General features: G+C 34.7%; 1 protein-coding gene across 2 annotated transcripts in view; it reads right to left on the minus strand.

Annotated features, from left to right (window-relative positions):
• Positions 1–19,655, minus strand: part of CCSER1 (coiled-coil serine rich protein 1) — a 753,833-nt gene that overhangs the window by 445,757 nt on the left and 288,421 nt on the right. For both annotated transcript variants that reach the window (XM_059172757.1, XM_059172747.1), the window contains exon 5: positions 1,371–1,491. In XM_059172757.1, the coding sequence (XP_059028740.1) occupies positions 1,371–1,491 (121 nt within the window). The remainder of the gene's footprint in view (positions 1–1,370; positions 1,492–19,655) is intronic.

Consider the following 19,655-nt stretch of genomic DNA (forward strand, 5'->3'; position numbering starts at 1 on the left):
GACTGAAAAAAGGTATTTTGTGCAAGAAAATAACACTCTTTCCTGTTTTAAGCAGAATCACTAAAAGATAATTAAAATAATTTAAGATCCTATTTATAAATATATAGGTAACTTATGTAAACTCATACATGTACTGAAGAAAATGCATTTGAGTTTTCTAATATAATTCAATTGGCATATATGAGATGTAATTTTCCTCCTATTAGACAAAAAAATTGGAACCTAAAAATTAAGACTATATTAAGAGCTGCTAAATTGTTTTCACTTTTAAATTGTATTAAAACTGAATTACAATCATTACTTTCTGAATTGGTTAGTACTTCTTTTCTCTATATGAGAATACTAATACTATCTTCACGCTATCAAATATATACATTGCTCCATTTGAATTCAACATTGTTGAATGTAACAATAAGGGATTTTCTAATTGATTTCACAAAGAGTATCAGGCACTATCATATTCCAGGAAACTCTGTCCTTGGGAGCTTAGCCAATAAAGCACATCGGAAACAAACAAGTATGATACACTGTAAACCAATGGGGAAAAACAGTATGTGCTTCAAGGTAAATACCACTTGGCTCAGATGGTGGTTAGCCAGCAATCACTGGCAACACCATACATCACTTAGGCTCCAATGTGAGACCTTAAAGTGGGAATGGCACTAGCTTCACTGGAAAATACCAGTAAAGTTTCCCTTAGCCTTTACATAATGCATACCTAGAAATATCCTAATTATTTGATATTTCAGGTTCACGTAGCTTACATTAGTTACTACGAATTTCTTTTTAAGAAAAAAATCTATCATTTATTCAATATAGGATCAAATCTAAATTTAAGTGAAACTTTATCTGTTTAAATAGCAAAAATACAGAAACATTAAATACTGTGAAGTTTTAATTTAGAGTGATTTATTTAATATAGTTACAAATAAGAACTTTTATTCCTTGTAAAATGCAAGCCAACTTTAAGCTAACAAGTTTATATTAAAAACAGATTATATTAAAAAAAACAGATTATATTTTAGATGAATAAGCTTGTGAATATAAAATAAGCCATCCAAAACCCCTCCTGATGATCATGGCTCTTTTCCACCTCCACATATAAACACGAGTTTGGGCCCGAAAATAAGCCATCTGAGAACAGTGCACCCACAATCACAGTATTAAAGAAATAAAGTGCTTCGTGTCACTAAGATAAGGTAACAGAATGAAACTCGAATGGTATATGAACAAAATTATCTGTCCTTTTAATATACTAGTATTCACTAGTATTCATACATTCATTATAAATCATCATTTCTGAGCTATCTAATTCTGATCAGTTATCAAACTAGTTTACAAAGTTCTGAAAAATCAGACAAATAACTTACTGTTTGGCAGGTTCAGGAAATTTTAGTTCTTCTCTTTTCTTCATTTCTATCGTTGGTTCCATAGGAGTGAGAACCACAGCAGCACATGAAACTACGGAGTGGTATGAATCCTCCCGGCACACTGTTTTATTAAAAAAAATTAATTGTAAATGTCAAAATTATTTATTGACTAGCCTCACTTTCCCTTCTTCTCTTTTTTAAATTTTCAAATGAAAGAGATAATTCAGCTAAGACATTAATTACCATTAAATTATCCTTAATTATCAGTTTCCACTCTGTCTTTCCATTCGCTAGCTGAATGACCCTAGGCAATTTTTCTTTTTTTTAAGCCATACAGTGGAAAAGGTGTTGGCAATACTTTATAGTCCTTCATTTAAAAAAAAAAAAAAAAGCTCTTCATTGAAGATAAGAAGTGCATAAATCATATACAGTTAAATGAATCTTTGCAAAATGAACACACCTGTTTGATCAGCATTATGATCAATAAGCATTACCAGCACTTTAAAATCCCCTGTGGTACCCCTTTCCAATCACTTGTAGCCTCCAAACTTAACCATTATTGTTACTTAAATAATCATAGATTGGGTTGGACTATTTCTGACCTTTGTATGAAGGAAATGATACTCTCCTGTGTGTGCACTGTTTTCTGTGTGTCTTACTAATTCAATTTACATTCGTAAGACTTTTTCATGTGCAGCAGCACTCCATTCATTCCCAGAGCTGTATAGCAGTCCACTGAATGAGTATAGCACGATTTACTTGTCCATTTTATTGGTGCTGGACACTTAAGACTGTGCTGGTCTGAGGCTATTTTGAAATGTCTATAAACACATCTGTACTTTTGTTTTCTTTTGGTGTGTAAATAAATTTGTATGGAAAAAATATCTAGGAACTGCTCTTATGTCCATGTATTTCACCTTCAGCTTTAGTAGATACTGCTAAACAGGTTTCTGAACTGATTGCATTAATTTGCATTCCCCAAAGCAGAAGAAGAGTGTCAGTTGTTCCATGTCTGTAGTGACCCTTAGTTTGGCCAGTTTTTAAAATTTCAATATTATATGAATTTTTTATTACTGCATGACAAATTAACAGCACCCCAATTGTGATTTCATAGTTCTATAGTAAGAAGTCTAGTGAGCTCAGTTGAGTTCTCTAATTAGGGTGCCACAAGGCCAATGTCAGGTTCACAGCCTGGCCGTGCTCTTACCTAGAGTCTCTGGGGTGGGGTGGGGGGGCGGGGAAGAATCCACTTTTAAGCTCATTGAGGTTGCTGGCAAAATTTAGTTTCTTGGAGTAGTAGCAATCAGGTCTTCTTTTTTTCTTACCGGCTACTGGCCAGTGACCACTCTGAGACTTGAAGCTCTTCACAGGTCAGTGGTCAATGGCCTGTCTATCTCAGCAATGAATAATATCCTTCACACTGAAACCCTCTCATGCTTCAAAGTTCATATTCTGATTTATTCTGCTGCTAACAACAATGAAGTTAGTCCCATCAGATGACCTCCTATTTGACTGGCTCAAAGTCAACTGAGTAGTAATCTTAACTACATCTACAGAGTCCCTTTTGCCACGGAGCATTACGTAATTACAGCAGTGATGTCCTATCTTCCCAGGGGACGATATTATACAACGGTTAGATTTGTGTGTCAGCTTAGAATTCTGCCTACCACAGCTATTCCTGTAAGTGTATAGTGGTATCACATCGTGGCTTTAATATTTATCTTACTGGTATCTAATAAAGTCACTGTAAATTCTTGTTTCACATGATTCTGATAAGCACAAATTTTAGTTACATGTTTAGTTCAATAATACAAGGAACTCCCAAAAATATGATTCATATTTCAATTCACATGGTACATCTACTTTGTGTAATTATATAAATTATGAACTTCTCCAGTAGCCACAAATCACTACACAAATAAGAAATGTGGATCATGATCAGTAACACAGATACATTGCTTCTTTCAAAGTCTATCAGTGTCTGGTCACCATGCATCTGCTACTCAGATTAAGAAGAGAACTCAAAGTATGTGGTCACATAACTTCCCTGTTTACCAGTGATAAACTCATGCGACATTTTACAAAAACAGATACTCTAAGGAAGGAATCTGAGAGTGGAAATGAAAATGTAGTCAAGAAATGAAAATTGCTAGTGATGTATATATGAATTGATTATAAATTAAAGGTCAATAATTGCTCATCTGTGTACTCATTTCAAGAACTAAGAGGTGAACAATAAGTTAACCCCCTCCCCAATACAGAAAGAGGCAAATACTAAAGATGGTAACCACATTAATGAAAAAAAGCATAAATACAATAAGGTTATGCAAATCATCCAAGAAGTATGGACTATGATCTCAAAGATGGGTAAGAAAAAATCTTAAGGTTCTTCACCTTTCGCCTAAAAATATTTGTTGCATTATTAATCTGCTCAGATTCTGAGATCTAAAAGATGACCACTAAAAACAGAGGTGAATTTAAAGCAATCATGTGGCACTCAAGAGACAAACATTAGTGTCTAGTATGTGTCAAAGGTGACATGCTAGTTTCTTCTTTGTCTCTCCAATGCCATCAAATAGATTATGTTTCCTCTTCCTCTTTCTCTTCCTTCTCACCTACTACTACTACTACTACTACTTCTTCTTCTTCTTCTTCTTCTTCTAAATTTAGTTTACATATTCTTGGAATGAACTGTGAGTTCACATCAAACAACTCCATCATAGTTGGGAGAAAAAAACTGTATTACATTTTAAATTTCCACTGTTGCCTTAAATGCTGCTAATGAAGAAAGAGACTAAGAATAATATTATTGTTTCATTCCTCTGGGATACCACTTACATAAGTCCACAAATATTTAGTGAGCTAACTGGTATGTTTCAAGAAATATGTTTAAAGGTAGTATTCTACTGTGGGCAAGAAAGAAATAGCCTCTTCCTCCCATGTTTTAGCAAAGTTTCAATTTCTTCTCTAGGAAATATTTCTCATGTGTTAGTACATTAAGCTTCTTACTAGATTAAGTGAAAGCATTTATCTAGATATCTATGAGGGAAAATAGAGTTACCTTTAAAAAGGAAAAGAAAGAGTACGTAGGAAAAAGGCTATAGGTGAACAAGAACAATTTTCAAAAATAGGAAGTATTTGCTTACTTAAGGTAATATTACTATCAATATTTAGTTTTTATTATCTAGAGACTGGAACAAGTGGCACTGCTCTCAAAGATACCAAAGTTAAAAAAAAAAAAAAAACAATGAATAACTAAGTCAATAAAAATAAGCCTCATTAATTATTACAGAATGGAAAACGATAATACACTAATCTAAAAATACCTGGTTAAGAGCTTCATGTAAATGACAGAGCTCTTGGGGTGCCTGGGTGGCTCAATGGGTTAAGCCTCTGCCTTCTGGGATCCAGCCCCACATTGGACTCTGCTCAGCAGGGAGCCTGCTTCCCTCCCTTTGCCTGCCTCTCTGCTTATTTGTGATCTCTCTCTCTATGTCAAATAAATAAATAAAGTCTTAAAAAAAATGACAGAGCTCTTATATTTAGCTGAAATATAATTGCACTCATGTTTTAATATCTTTACATTTCATCAAGAGTTAGTGTAATAAATGCAAGTTAGGCCAATAAGTAATAGAGAAATTATAACTTTTAAAAAAAGTAAATGGAGAAGATATTTTAAATGATATATCCAATAAGGAGTTATTATCCAAAATAAATAAAGAACTTATACAACTCAACACCGTAAAAACCCAATCCAATTTAAAAAATGGGCCAGAAGACTTAAACGGACATTTTTCCAAGGAAGACATACCAGACGGCCCACAGACACGTAAAAAGATGCTCCACATCACTATTCAACAGGGATATTACCTCTCACCAGTCAGAATGACTAGTATCAAAAAGACAAGAAATAACAAGTGTTGGTGAGAATGTTGGGAAAACAGAATCCTCCTGTACTGCTGTTGGAAACATAAATTGTTGCAACCACTATGGAAAACAGTATGGAGATTCTTGAAAAAAAAAAAAAATCAAAATTGACACACTGTATGATCCAAAAACTCTACCACTGGGTATTTATTCAAAGAAAGCAAGAGCAGTAATTCAAAAAGATAAATGCACACCTACTGCAGCATTATTTATTTTCTTAAAGATTTATTTACTTATTTTAGAGTCAGAGACTGTACAAGCAGGGGGAGGGCAATGGAAAAGGGAGAGAGAGAATCCCAAGCAGACTCCCCGTTGAGCAGGGAGCCTGATGTGGGACGGTACCACAGGACCCTGAGATAATGACCTAAGCCAATTCAAGAGTTAGACACTTAACTGACGGAGCCACCCAATTTCCCCTGCAGCATTATTTATGATAGCCAAGGTATGAAATCAACTCAAGTATCAATCAGTAGGTAAGTGGATAAAAAAAGATGGGAAACACACACACACACACACACACACACACACACACACAGGTATATTACTCAGCCATAAAAAAATGAGATTTTGTCATGTGGGACAACACAGATGGAACTAGAAGGTATTATGCTAAATGAACTAAGTCAGGTAGAAAAAGATAAATACCATATCATTTCACTTATATCTGGAATCTAAAAAGAAAACATATAACCAAACAAGCAAAACAAAAGAACAAACAAAAAGCAAAATAGTCTCATAGATACAGAGAACAAACTGGTATTGCCAAAAGGGAGGTGAGTGGGGGATGGGGCAAAATAGATAAAGGGAATTAAGAGGTACAAACTTCCAATTATAAAGTAAGTCCTGAAGATGAAAAGTACAGAAGAAGGAATATGGTTAATAATATTGTGATAAAGTTACATGGTGAAGGATGCTGTATGGATAATATGTGCTGAGAACTGAGTAAAGTACAGAACTGCTGAATCGCTGATTCATTATGTTACATGGCTGAAACTAATATAGTATTGTATGTCACTTACTTTTCAATACACTTTTTAAAAAATCAGCTAAGGTCTAAAAACAGTGAATGGAATAATAAAAGGGAAGTAAGATTTCCCAAATAATGAATATGCCTCAGCTGTCCTTCATTCTGAGGCAGATAGGGGGAAAAAAAAAATAAAGGAAACCTTAGCAATAAGTCATGGAGAAGAGAAACAATTTCTGAAAATCAATAGAATAATGGATGTTTATGTGATCATTATGTTCAGACAAAAAATTTTCTTCAAAATTATGGTTCCTACTAAAAAGTAAATCAGAAACATATCACAATGGTCATGATCATAATGTGAACTACTCTGTATAATTATTTAGCTAGTATATAAGTTCTTGGATATTATTTTCATATTTTACCATGCCATTAATGCATAAATTAATTTTGAAGAACGATAGAATATAACTAAAGGAGAAAACATTATATTTGCCTTATAAAATAAACCTGATGATACAAAATAAAAGGAAGTTTCAAATTTAAAAAAGACCTTCAGAGTTGTTGGGATTTAAACATTTGTCTATTTTAGGAAAACTCATAACTGTTTTATCGCCCTAAAACATTTTACAAAAGAATTTGGGTGTCAGAGAAAAGGGAGAAATCTGTATTTTAAAATGACATTTATTTAATATCTCTGATAAAACACCTTACAAATTCCTATTTAGGTAAAAAGAACTTTAGATATTTCTGACAGAAATGTTAAATTATTGCTGGGCTTTGAAAGAAAATTATACTATAAGATTAATGGAAATCAAGTGAGAGTCATATTGTTAGCCAACACAAGTCTCTACCATACTAGTTCACTAATAGGGCAATGAATACCTTTTTAAACATTTTAGAAATACAAGAACACAATACACACTTTTTATGGGACAACATAGTTCATATTTGTTCACATTTGTAAGATTAAGTAGACAATTTTTTAAGTAATTAAAGTAAGTCATTGAATGTGGTTTGCTAATTATATTGATCTTTGTGAAATAAAAATGTAACTTCTTCTCTTAATGGACACAGAATGCTTATATACTACACCGTAATTAAAGGTGAATGTATAAAAATTATTATAGGAATTGGGGCACCTGGGTGGCTCATTCTGTTAAGCGACTGCTTTCGGCCTGGGTCGTGATTCCAGGGTCCTGGGATCGAGCCCCGCATCGGGCTCCCTGCTCAGCAGTGAGTCTGCTTCTCCCTCTGCCTACTGCTCTGCCTACTTGTACTCTCTATCTGGCAAATAAATAAATTATTTTTAAAAAATATTATAGGAATTAAAGTTTGGGTTATTTGACAACAGGGAATTCCATTTTCTTCTTTCTTTCTTTCTTTCTTTTTTTTTTTTTTTAGTACTTCACAAATTCCTATAATGACACTCTCCTTAGTTTTAAAAACAGAAAAAATGAAACATATATTAAGATGTAGTCATGGAGAAAAAAAAAAGATACAGTCATGAAAACCTGAGTAGATAAACAGATGTGTGGAAGACTATTACTTCAAAACAATGGGACTTTTTGAAATTCCTTCAGGCAAACAATATATGATTTAATCAGATTAAATTTAATTTCATTTTCTAAATGCTTCCCCTTTCCCCAAAGGAAAAACAAAAATCACTTTTTCAGAAGCTATTGTAAGGTGCTGATCCAGAAAATTGTTCTCAAATTGTTAAATGGATGATCCTCATTTCATGGATTCCCTTCAAATTAATTCATTTTCATACCACCAGGGGCTTTAATTTTTAATCTAAGTGATTGAACCATTGTGACAAGTTTAGATACTACAAAACTGTAGGAATCCTGGTTTGAAGTAAAAATTATCTCTGTACTTCCCAAACTGCATCAAAAGCAAATGGTTCACGGGGTGCCTGGGTGGCTCAGTTATTAAGCATCTGCCTTCAGCTCAGGTCATGATCCCAGGGTCCTGGGATCTAGTCCCACACTGGTCTCCCTGCTCTACAGGAAGCCTACTTCTCCCTCTCCACTTATTCTGCTTGTGTTCCCTGTCTCGCTCTGTTTCTCTCTGTCAAGTAAATAAATAAAATATTAAAAAAAAAAAAAAAAAGCAAATGGTTCACTAATCAGGCTGAACTCTCATATGGGGAAAAACTGGCTTTGCGAGAAAGCAGAGTGTGAAATGAATAAACTCCTAATCTTTTAATTACTCACATTATGTAATTGTACTTATAAAGACAGTTTTAATCAATGGAAAATATTATTTACTTCTAAATTTAGAAAAAAGTTAAATTTATGGAACAGCTGATAGTTACTTCATGATAGAACTTAAAAAACATGAGATATGTCAAGGCATCACATCTTCAAGTAAGTTTCCAGCATCCATGAGTTGAAAAATTGATGTTTTCTACTCTTACTTCCAACCATAGACACAGATAATAATTTGAGACACCAACCTATAAATTTATATGCTGCATTTGTTCTTTTTTTTTTTTTTAAGATTTTATTTATTTATTTGACAGAAAGAGATCACAAGTAGGCAGAGAGGCAGGCAGAGAGAGAGGGGGAAGCAGGCTCCTTGCTGAGCAGAGAGCCGGATGCAGGGCTCCCTCCCAGGACCCTGAGATAATGACCTGAGCCAAAGGCAGAGGCTTAACCCACTGAGCCACCCAGGCGCCCTGAATTTGTTCTTTTGTGAAAAGAATCTTTGTTTAACTGAATTCCCTGAATCGCAAAAAATTCCATCATAGGCTTGTGTTGCTTGGAATTGTCAGAGCCAGGCTAACTAAAAAATTAAAGTCCCATTTCTTTCTAGACAGATGGAATCTTTTGATTAAGGTTAAGGTCACCAATCAGGGTATTCTGAGAGGGTCTCCTGGCAAGATGCTGTAACTGCATGAAGAAGTCAGTTGTACAACTACCAGTTAATATAAAAACAATGACTCAGACATAAGAAACTGACATTTGATGATGAGTTATACCAATCGGAGTTTTAAAATGAGAGAAAGTGTTTGAAAGTCACAAGACTTACTTATGCTAAGATTTGGTTCTAAGCACTTCTCTCATTTATACCTGGGTAGTTAAAAGTGTATGAACACCCAAAATGATCCACACTTCTGGGACCTCTGCATCAGAAATCTGCAAATCTTAGGGCAGAGTAGAAATCATTTCTGGGTTTAAAATTCAGTAGTCTGACTATATCATGTAACCTTTTATTACACCAGAGAAAATACATTATTATATGAAATGATTCTCCATTTTTAACTATATTATATAAAGTGCTTCTTTCAGCCTCATAATAAACTGAGATCCAAGACCTAAATATTGAAATTGTGTTACGCTATTTTTTTTCCAGTCTGATATATCAAAATTGTTTCATTTAGTTACTGAACTTCTATCTTTGTTTTGTCTTCTATTTTATAAAATCAGTATTAAAATGTTCATTAAAATGCCAAAGATTTGTTAGGAGAGACATTTTTCTCTTTCATGCAAAACTAGAACATAAAAATTACTGAATATGCCTAGAGCATGATTAACTTATAGGCATCATGCATAACTACATTTGAAGTCACCACTCCAATTCACCAGAATATTTTACTATCAATGAGCAAATTGTTGGTGTAAAATTTTGAGAAGAATTTGTTTTTAACTTGAAAAGGTATTCACCTTCCCCTTTCCCATCCACAGAACAATCCACTGGTAAAGTTTAACCCCATAAAACAGGAATATTTACTTTCAAAAGCTTGACTATCATTATGTAGTAGGTGTAAGTCCATGTACTAACTATGCATTTAGCATTACAGTATCATCCCTATCTCTCAGAAAATTTCTATGGGGTAAGTATTACCCCCATTCTACAGTGTTCAAGGTGAGGCAGCTTAGGAGTAGCAAAACCAGAATTTAATCTATTTGCCTGTACCACTATGCTACTACCAATACTTCATGTTGATCCTTATTTACATATAATGCATCAAGTATTCTGAAGAGTGAGTTTAAGAGTTTATCTTTTTCAGTTATATTTATATTCAATAATATTTTTTAAAGATTTATTTATTTATTTATTTGACAGAGAGAGAGAGAGAGAGAACATGCACAAGTAGGCAGAGAGGCAAGCAGAGAGAGAAGGGGAAGCAGGCTCCCCACTAAGCAGAAAGCCTGATGCGGGACTCGATCCGGATCCTGAGATCATGACTGAGCTGAAGGCAGAGGCTTAACCCACCGAGCCACCCAAGTGCCCAATTCAGTAATATTCTTATATCTAAATTATTTATCCTAGAAAAATTGTATAATCATCAGGTAATTTACCCTAGAACACAGCACAGCTTTGACTCATTATACAAATGCTTTCAGTTCCAAGCTCAGTATATCAAACTGATTTACAACAAATATTTTCCTATTGCTTCACAGAATGAGTGTCAAGTGCCAGGATGAAACCCATACATACATACGGTTACCTATGGAAAAGGAAATTATATAATTCAGAAAAATATTATTTTTTCAAATTTATTTGTAATCAATTGCTGTTGATCCATCTTGCCCAGCCCTATTATACATGCTTGAGACGTATCAGTGAATAAAAATGACAAAAATACATGTTTTGTGGAATGTATACGTCTTCTAATGGAATAGATTCTCAGATCAAATTTGCCTTTCTTCATAATTTTTCTCATCAGTAAAATATGAATAATAATAATAATATCTTCTTGGGTTGTTATGAGGATTAAGTGAATTACTGTATATGAAGTGCTTAGGATAATGCTGGAGAAACTGTAAGAAGTTTTAAAACTTAAAATTTAATTTTATTTAAAAAATAAAATAATATTATTTATAACTAGTTTTGATATTTTTGATACATCAGATTCCAGTTATTTAATCAAATACTAATCTAAATGTGCTGTGAACATATTTTGCAGATATGATTATAACCTACTACAGCTGACCTTAAGTAAAGGAACTGTCAATAGATAATCCGGGTGGGCCTGATTCAATCAGTTGAAAACCATTAAAAGTAGCTGGGGCTTCTTGATGAAGACAAAATTCTTCCCATGATGAAGTTCTAGACTGCCCTTCCTTACGTAGTTAGTGTCCATGATCACATAAAGTTCTCCTCCGCCAGTTGATAAATAATATCAGTCTGTTGGTATGAATGTGGAGAAAGGGGAACACTTACACTGTTGGTAGGAATGCAAACTAGTGCAGCTGCTCTGGAGAACAGTGTGGAGATTCCTATAAAGTTAAATATAGAACTACCCTATGATCCAGCAACTGCACCACTAGGTATTTACCCAAAGGATAGAAAAATACTGATTTGAAGGGGCACATGCACTCCAGTGTTTATAGCAGCATTATTAACAACAGCCAAACTGTGGAAATAGCCCCAAGTGTCCAACAACTGATGAATGATGTGTGTACATACACACACACACACACACACACACCTTTTTTATCTACAGATAGATAGACAGCATATCAGCCATAAAAAAGAATGGAATCTAGCCATTTGTAACCACAGGGATGGAGCTAGAGTATATTATGCTAAGTGAAATAAGCCAGTCAGAGAAGGAACCATATGATTTCACCCATATCTAAAGGAACTGAAGAAACAAAACAAATGAACATAAGGTGGGGGGGAAGAGAGACACAAACCATAAAACAGAGTCTTAACTATAGAGGACAATCTGAGGGTTGATGGAGGTCAGGTTGGTGGGGGGCTGAGCTAAATGGGTGATGGGTACTAAGAAGCACACTTCTAAATATGTCTTCTGAATTAACATCCTTAATACGGTGCTTATAAAAGGCTCTTCTGATGAAATAATATTAGTCCAGAATTGAAAGAGGAACTGAAAATAAGCAGATAAAACAGAAGCCATTGCATCCTAATTACAAATAAACACACTGAGCAAAAGCAGGCACACATACTGACTCCATTAGTGGCCTTCACTGAACTATACCACATCTAGGTACTGTGACAGGTACTGGCCTGATGGAAATAAAAGACAAAGTATTCGCATGAATGTAACTTAGTGCAGTATAGAAATAATGCCATATAAAAAGTACTATCAAAGAAGTGGCCAGGCAAAGTAATTCACACAACTCAAAGAGCAGGACCACGGCTCTCTTGTTCCCTCCTGGTTCCTTAGCACACTGCAAGACAAAAATAACTCCATAATCTCAATCTAATGAATGGAGGCTAAAGAAAAATTGAATGGAGGCACTGAGGAAAAGAAAAGATGGTAGCCAAGCCTAGGAAAGAGTGTGCTAAAAGGCAATGCAATGTAAGAAAATATCATATATCTTCAGAAATCAAAATAATTCAGCGTGGCTGGACCTAGAGGAGATGCAAGGAGTTGAAGAAAGGAGATACAGGTTTTATCAACACCTTAAGTACTTCTAAGCAAAGCTAAAACATTAGTATTTAATTTTGAAGTTCATGAGGATCTGCTAACGATCCCTTAACTAAGAAGTGACACAATCAGCTTTATATTTTCTGAACATAGCCCGGCAGCACTGAAGTACAGGAATGAGATCCAGGAAGATCACAGGTGGCAATGCTGAGATCAATGAAGCTGGGAAATGGGGAGGGCTTCCCGTCACTGCGAGTGGTGGCGTCCGGAAAGGAGGGAACAAAGTAAGAGGACAGAGCATTCGGAAATGTCAACACTTCTATTTCAAATACATACACTCTATGTTTACTTGCTTCCTTTATTAAAATGAAACACAATTCTCAGTACATTACAGAAACAGCAAATAGAGTAAAAGATAGAACTCAGAAGAAATCAATCCTACAGACACCTTGAACTTGAAACTTCTAGCCTCCAGACTATGAAAAAATAAAGTTTGTGGCACTTTGTTATGGCAGCCTGAGCAAACTAATACAACGGCTAGCTTAGGAAAAGGGCTAAAGAATTCCTTTCATGAACACTAATAACTAAATAAATAAAAGGATCCTAGAGTTTCCATCCGAACTCCAACCTAATGACTGAGTCCATATGGCTACGACTATCCTCTGCCGTTGACCGCTATCTGCTTAGGCTATTCAGCCCATGCCTCAGTAATTCTAATTATGGGAAGTTTATTTATACTTTGTCATTCTGGTTGCCTTCTTCCAAATGTGGCCTACAATGTATAAAATAATACCTATTTTATATGTGCATATATTATATATTATGTATACACATCATATATGTAATACATATACTACATATCTATATACATTTTACACACAGACCCAAATAATACAGAGAGAACATCAGGAGGAACAGAGTCATAAACAACTATTATTGCTTTCTGAAAACTTAGTAATAAAAAGTGATCAGCATTTCTTCATGTGCACAGACACCATTTAGCATATAGGACCCTAGGTACTGTTTTCTGGGCTTCCACAGAAGGCTATTTATAGGAACAATATTAGCACTACAGATCCATAAAGTCTATCATCATTGGCATATATTCCAGATGTACTATTAGAATGACACCATCATTGTGGTCCACTCTTCTGAGCAATTCAGGTAGAAGGTACATACTCTGTTCATGAAACTTTCCATGTTAAATTTTGCAGGACTGCTATTACCCATTGTGGCACACTGAATTTTCCAAAGATGGTCACACCAATATATATTCCATCCTGATTGTTTTTGAGTGGTGGGATCTCAATTCCCTGACTCTGAAACTTTATGACTTTTGTGACTGCCTTGCTGGAAAGAATGTGGTGGAAGTGACACCATGTAATTTTCAAGGCTAGGTCATAGAAGGCACTGTGCTTCATCTGACTCTCTTGGGAAGCTTGCTGCTGGAACCCAGCCACCCTGTTGTGAGGAAGCCAAGCCCACACACATAGCCTGGTTGAGATTCCCATCAAGTCCCTCAGTTGACAGCCATTAACAACCACTTGATGTGAGTGAAAGGACTTTGTATTCAAGCAAAGGCCTTAAACATCACAGAGGAAAGGAAAAACTCTCTCACTACACTCTGTCTCAACTTCTGACCCACAAAAAATCTTACATGATGAATGATTTTTGCCATTCTAAGCCATTATGTTTTAGGAAGATTTGTTACACTGTAATAGACAAAATATTCATAAACAGCATTTATAATTAATGTCAAAAATAGATAATGCCTCTTGAACAGGCCTTCATTAAAATTGTTACCTAAGTGATAAAAGAAAAAAAAAAAAATTCCAGACATAAGTGCGACAAAGATTTGCCGACATGTTATGTGTCGGTTATTTATGAATGACAGTTGCAAGGGACTGATATTTAAAATTCTCATTCAGCAATTGTCTACAGCACAGCACTAGAGAAATAAAAAATAATATAAACAGCAAAGCATATATATATACATATGTATACACATACACATAAACGTACGTATTCAATTCACCTAGAGAAAAAAAAAACAGTCTGATAAACATTCTGACCTTCCCACTTAGGGTTCTCATTTCAAACTTAGAAAGAGCCTTGGAGCTATCCTTGCAGAAAGGTTGCTATAGCAAGTACAGACAAATAAGTATCTGCTCCACCACTCAAAACAACACTTTATGAATTTTCCAAGAATAAGATCAAATCGTAGTTGTTATCCCTTCTAAGAAAATGTGCACAACAAGGGAATCATTTAAATAAAGCCTAACCTAAAATTTATTTAATCTGACATCCTAGACTCTAAACCCAGAAAAAAAAATATTAAAGGGAGGAGAAAGAATATGCTTGACATGGCAGAATATAAAGAATTTCCGAAGCATTTCATATAGGCAATAGACAATATCCTAAGGGGAAGGGTAGTTAAACAAAAATGCATGCATTTTACTGTCATTCTTTCTAGATAATATTATAAATTGTTAGGAAACATGTTCTACTTGGATTTGTCAATGAACCAAGAATAATACCACTAATAAGTTAACATTATCATCTTTTAAAAGAAATATTTTAAAACTTGAGGCACAGGAAATATTCCATTAATTATGTATAAATAAAACCATGCTGAATATAATTTTCCTATAGATGTTGCCATTTATTAGACCAAAAAATATCTAATTTACGTGTGTGTCAGCTTTTATGATAACCTCACATTTCTTCTCTATCAGCCCAATCAAAGATGCTTTGCCTTGGGAACTATATCAGTTAGAAGTCTGCTTATTTTTAATACTGATGATTATTACATACAAGACAATATGAGTCAAGGCAATGATGCAAGTTTTAGCTTTTAATCTCCATGGAATTATAATATAATACAAATTAAAAGAGTTATTGATTCACTTGTCACTTTGTATATTTATCCCACACGATTTACCTAAATCAACAATACATTAAAAATTAAAAAAAAAACATCTTATTAAGTCCATACTTGGTCCAGCCATGTTCTAGGTTCTGAAGATGTAACAGAGAACACAACATATAAAAACTCTGCCCCTTCAGGGGATTATTGCTATTTGATTTCAGCACTGTCAGACATGTAGTGGTTGTACTACTTAGTTCCTAATTAGAAGAAATATTCTTGGTTACTTTTTTTCTTTTCTTCTTGTCTTGTCTTTTTTTTTCCTTCCCCTTCCCCTTCACTTTCCGTTTTTCTTTCCAGAAAGATCCCATTAAATTCTCTTTCACATCTCTTCGTCTTTAATTTTTGAACTAGGTTAAATATCATCAATTATTACACATATAGTATCAACTAGTTATTGAATAAATTGGCTTTTTGTCTAATAGCTGTATCTTTTTATCTTTTCCTTATATCTCTCTTTTGACTTCCAGCATAATGTAGTCAATGTTGTATATGACAAATCAATCTCCCTCCCTCCTTATTCACACCCTTCTTTCTCCTTCTCCAGGCCCTCCTCCTCCTATTCCTTTCCCCTCTCTTCTTTTCTCTGCTCCTCTTTTGCAATACCTTTTTGGCTGACAGGAATGAAAGAACAAGTATCATCTGAATTATTAATCTTTGTTGAAAAAATTACATTAGATATATGAAGACTCTCTCCCAGGTTACGAGACATAATTGATTAGTCTTCAGTTCTGTAGCACTGATGGTTATTTAATGGGCTTCACTTCGCAAAAGTAGGAGAAGTAATATAATCTACATAATGTTCATCCCCACTTTTAAGAAGTTAAATAAATTATTCCATTATCTCCTTAAAAAAAAAAAAACCCACTCTACAGAATTTTACATAAGAACTATAAATCACAAATGTGTAAAGGTATATAATTTCAATGGATGGTTTAAATAACACAAAGAACTCAAATATACTGCAGTTAATGGTTTTAGGCTGTTCACCTCTTGCTATCATTAGGACAGATTCTGAATTGCCGAGGTGAAAAAGAAGTCTTCACTTTGCTTTCTTTTATTTTTCTTCATAGGAATTGTTTGTTTAATTTTAGAAACTATATATCCGAACTTCTACCTGGACAAGAAAGTGACATTATCAACTAATTTGAGTATGATTCAGTTAGATGAAAAGGAGGTGGGTAGTCCAAATCAGTAAAAATACAGAAACCAGAATAAGGACAGCCTTTTAAAGAAATTAGCATAGCTACAAACAACTGAGCTGGTGAAAAGGGCATAAGTAAAAACTTCATAGGGGCCAAGTTACACAAAGCCATGACTACCCAGTGAAGTTGTTGGTATTTCATCCACTTGGACCAAAATTCTTAATTCATAAACAAATGTTAAATTTCCACAGTAACGAATCTTGAATAATATACAGTTGACCCTTAAAAATATATATATACAGTTGACCCTTGAATAACACAGGTTTGAACTGTACAGGGGCACTTATATGCAGATTTTTACCAATAAATGCAGTACAGTTCTGGAAATGTAATTTCTCTTCCTTATGATTTTCATAACATTTTATTTTCTCTGGCTTACTTTCTTGTAAAAACAGAGTGTATAATACATATAATATAAAAATATGTGTTAACTGACTATTTATATTATCAGTTAGGCTTCTAGTCATGTGTATGCTATTTAGTAGTTAAGTTTCAGGGGAGGTAAATGTTATAATCAGATTTTCAATTTCAGTGGCCCTAATCTCCGTGTTGTTTAAGGATCAACTGTATATGGCTAGTCCACTGAGTAAAATAAAAGGCTCTAGAAACACATAATCAAGTAAGTCAGGATATATAGCAACATTCTGTGCTTTTGACCAAATATGACAAGTTATTGTAACGGCCCAATATTCCCATAAGAGGACCAGGCATTTTAGTAGGGAAGAGGAAGGAAACAACAACAGCAGTATCAAACTTCTCTTAATCTCCTCGGGGTCTCTCCCTAAAGGATTAATTACGTGAAAGGATCTAACTTTTCCTGGTTTACCACCAACTCTTTCAGTTCTGAAGCATCACTTTCTTTGTTACAACATTAGCTTCAAGCCACCATTAGCCTTCCTGGATGAATGGAAGTCATGGCTACATTTTACATCACTGGAATTGCCATAAATTATGTACATCTAAATAAGATACAAGCAGATTCCAGGGTAAAATGAAGATTCCCAGTCTACAAAATCTTGAGATAACCACTGCTATCTCAAATTTTCCTTTAGATATTCACTGGGCCACCATTTCTGAAAGGCTGCTGATCTGTGCACAGAGAAAGTATCACTCTGAGTGTGACTGGTTAATAGTCAAGTCTCGCGAAGTGAGGAATAATCTGTACAGATGCGTGAATAATTTTTCATCCTTTGATAGGGTATTTCTCAAACAGTATGTTTAAATGTAAGTTTTTAATAATGAACTTTAAACATATATATGGATATATATTTTTTTCTTAGATTATCAGCGCTACATTTGTGATAGCATAAAATAAAGCATGAACACATTAGTATCAGAAAATGTCATGAAGAATACTGACCCAATCTGCTGTCATAGACCATGACATCACAATAAGGGCAGCTTTGTCATTTACTATGGGGGAGCACAAATATTAGCAAACAGAAGCAAAAATTAGTGTCCTTATTAAATAATGGATGATAAAGATGTTAAAGGAATCTGATAGATGTGACTTTTTTGATAAGCTGGCAAAAACCTAAAATAGCTATGAGGAAAAAAATGCCAGCTTTGTAAAATTCCTTTAGAGGTAGCCCAGGGTCAATGTTTCAAAAGGCTACACTTTAGCTTCACCCTCACTTATCTTCCCCTTTCTTTGTCATGCTGAAAAAGAACAAATGGCAGCTAGACACTATTAGAGCATGAAGAATGCTCTCTCTGACCATAGTACTAAATTCTGTCAGAGATTGATCCTGGCTTTTAGGGATCTTTTGATTATCTGATCAGATTTAAAAATTTATACTTGGTGGAAATCTGTCTTGTTACTAAAAATATTGCTGGTCTTCCTGACTGCTCTCATCTATTTCTTTTGTGAGTATATAGAGGTTAATACATAAGGCAGAGGACAGACATAAGTTCAACAGGACTGACATTTGAGTTGGCCCTAAGAACTAACAAATAAAATTTTTTGTTTATTCAACAGCTGAATAGGCCAGACGTGGCTATGGCATCTATCAGAAACATATGAGAACTTTCCTTGGTTTGTCTTGTTTTCTCCATGACAGCTTAGTTCCAGATAGGTTTAATCTCCAAACACTCACCCGTCAGAGATTAAAGATTTCTTGTGTCTGCTATTAGACACAACCAGTTACTATGTTTGAGAATATAGTTACAAGGTACAAAAAAGGACCTAGATCTTCAGAGATCTCTTAAATGCATTCTCAAAATAAGTCTAATTTGAATGCTATCTTTCTAAATGGAATGATTTTGACATAGGTCATTGCTGTGGACCTATTGTGCTCCCTCTCCTCAATTCACATATTGAACCTCTAACCCCCAATGTGATTACTTTTGGAGACAGAATCTTTCAGAGGTAATTAAGTTCAGATGAGCTTGTGAGTGTGGAATGAGTGCCCTCATAGATGTGATTAGTGCCCTGATAAGAAGAGACACCAGGTCTCTCTCACCCCCACACCCTTTCCCTGTCCTTCTCCCCCGCCTCTCCCCACTCCCCCACCGTTCTTCCTTTCTTCCTCTCTCACAGAACACAGCTGTCTACATGTCAGGCCAAGAGCTCTCACTAACAACTGATCATGCTAGCACCTTGATTTTGGAATTCTAGCTTTCAGAACAGTGAGAAAATTCAGTTCTGTTGTTTAAACCATCCAATCTATGGTAGTGTGCTACGGCAGCCAGACCTAAGGCAATAATACAGGTGAACTGGGGAATTTTCAATATAAATAAAATTGCTTATATAAAAGAGGCCTTAAATCAAAAGAGAGCAAAATCCCAAATATTCAGTTGTCTGGGGTTTTGTTTGTGTTTTGCTTTTCTGGATTGACGAAGCAGCCAAAAGAAACTCAGATTCCAAAATCACCCTCTTAAAGGATTCCCTGGCTAAAGCAAAAAATTTGAAACT

Source organism: Mustela lutreola, chromosome 1, assembly GCF_030435805.1.
Source record: "Mustela lutreola isolate mMusLut2 chromosome 1, mMusLut2.pri, whole genome shotgun sequence".
Lineage (NCBI taxonomy): Eukaryota > Metazoa > Chordata > Mammalia > Carnivora > Mustelidae > Mustela > Mustela lutreola.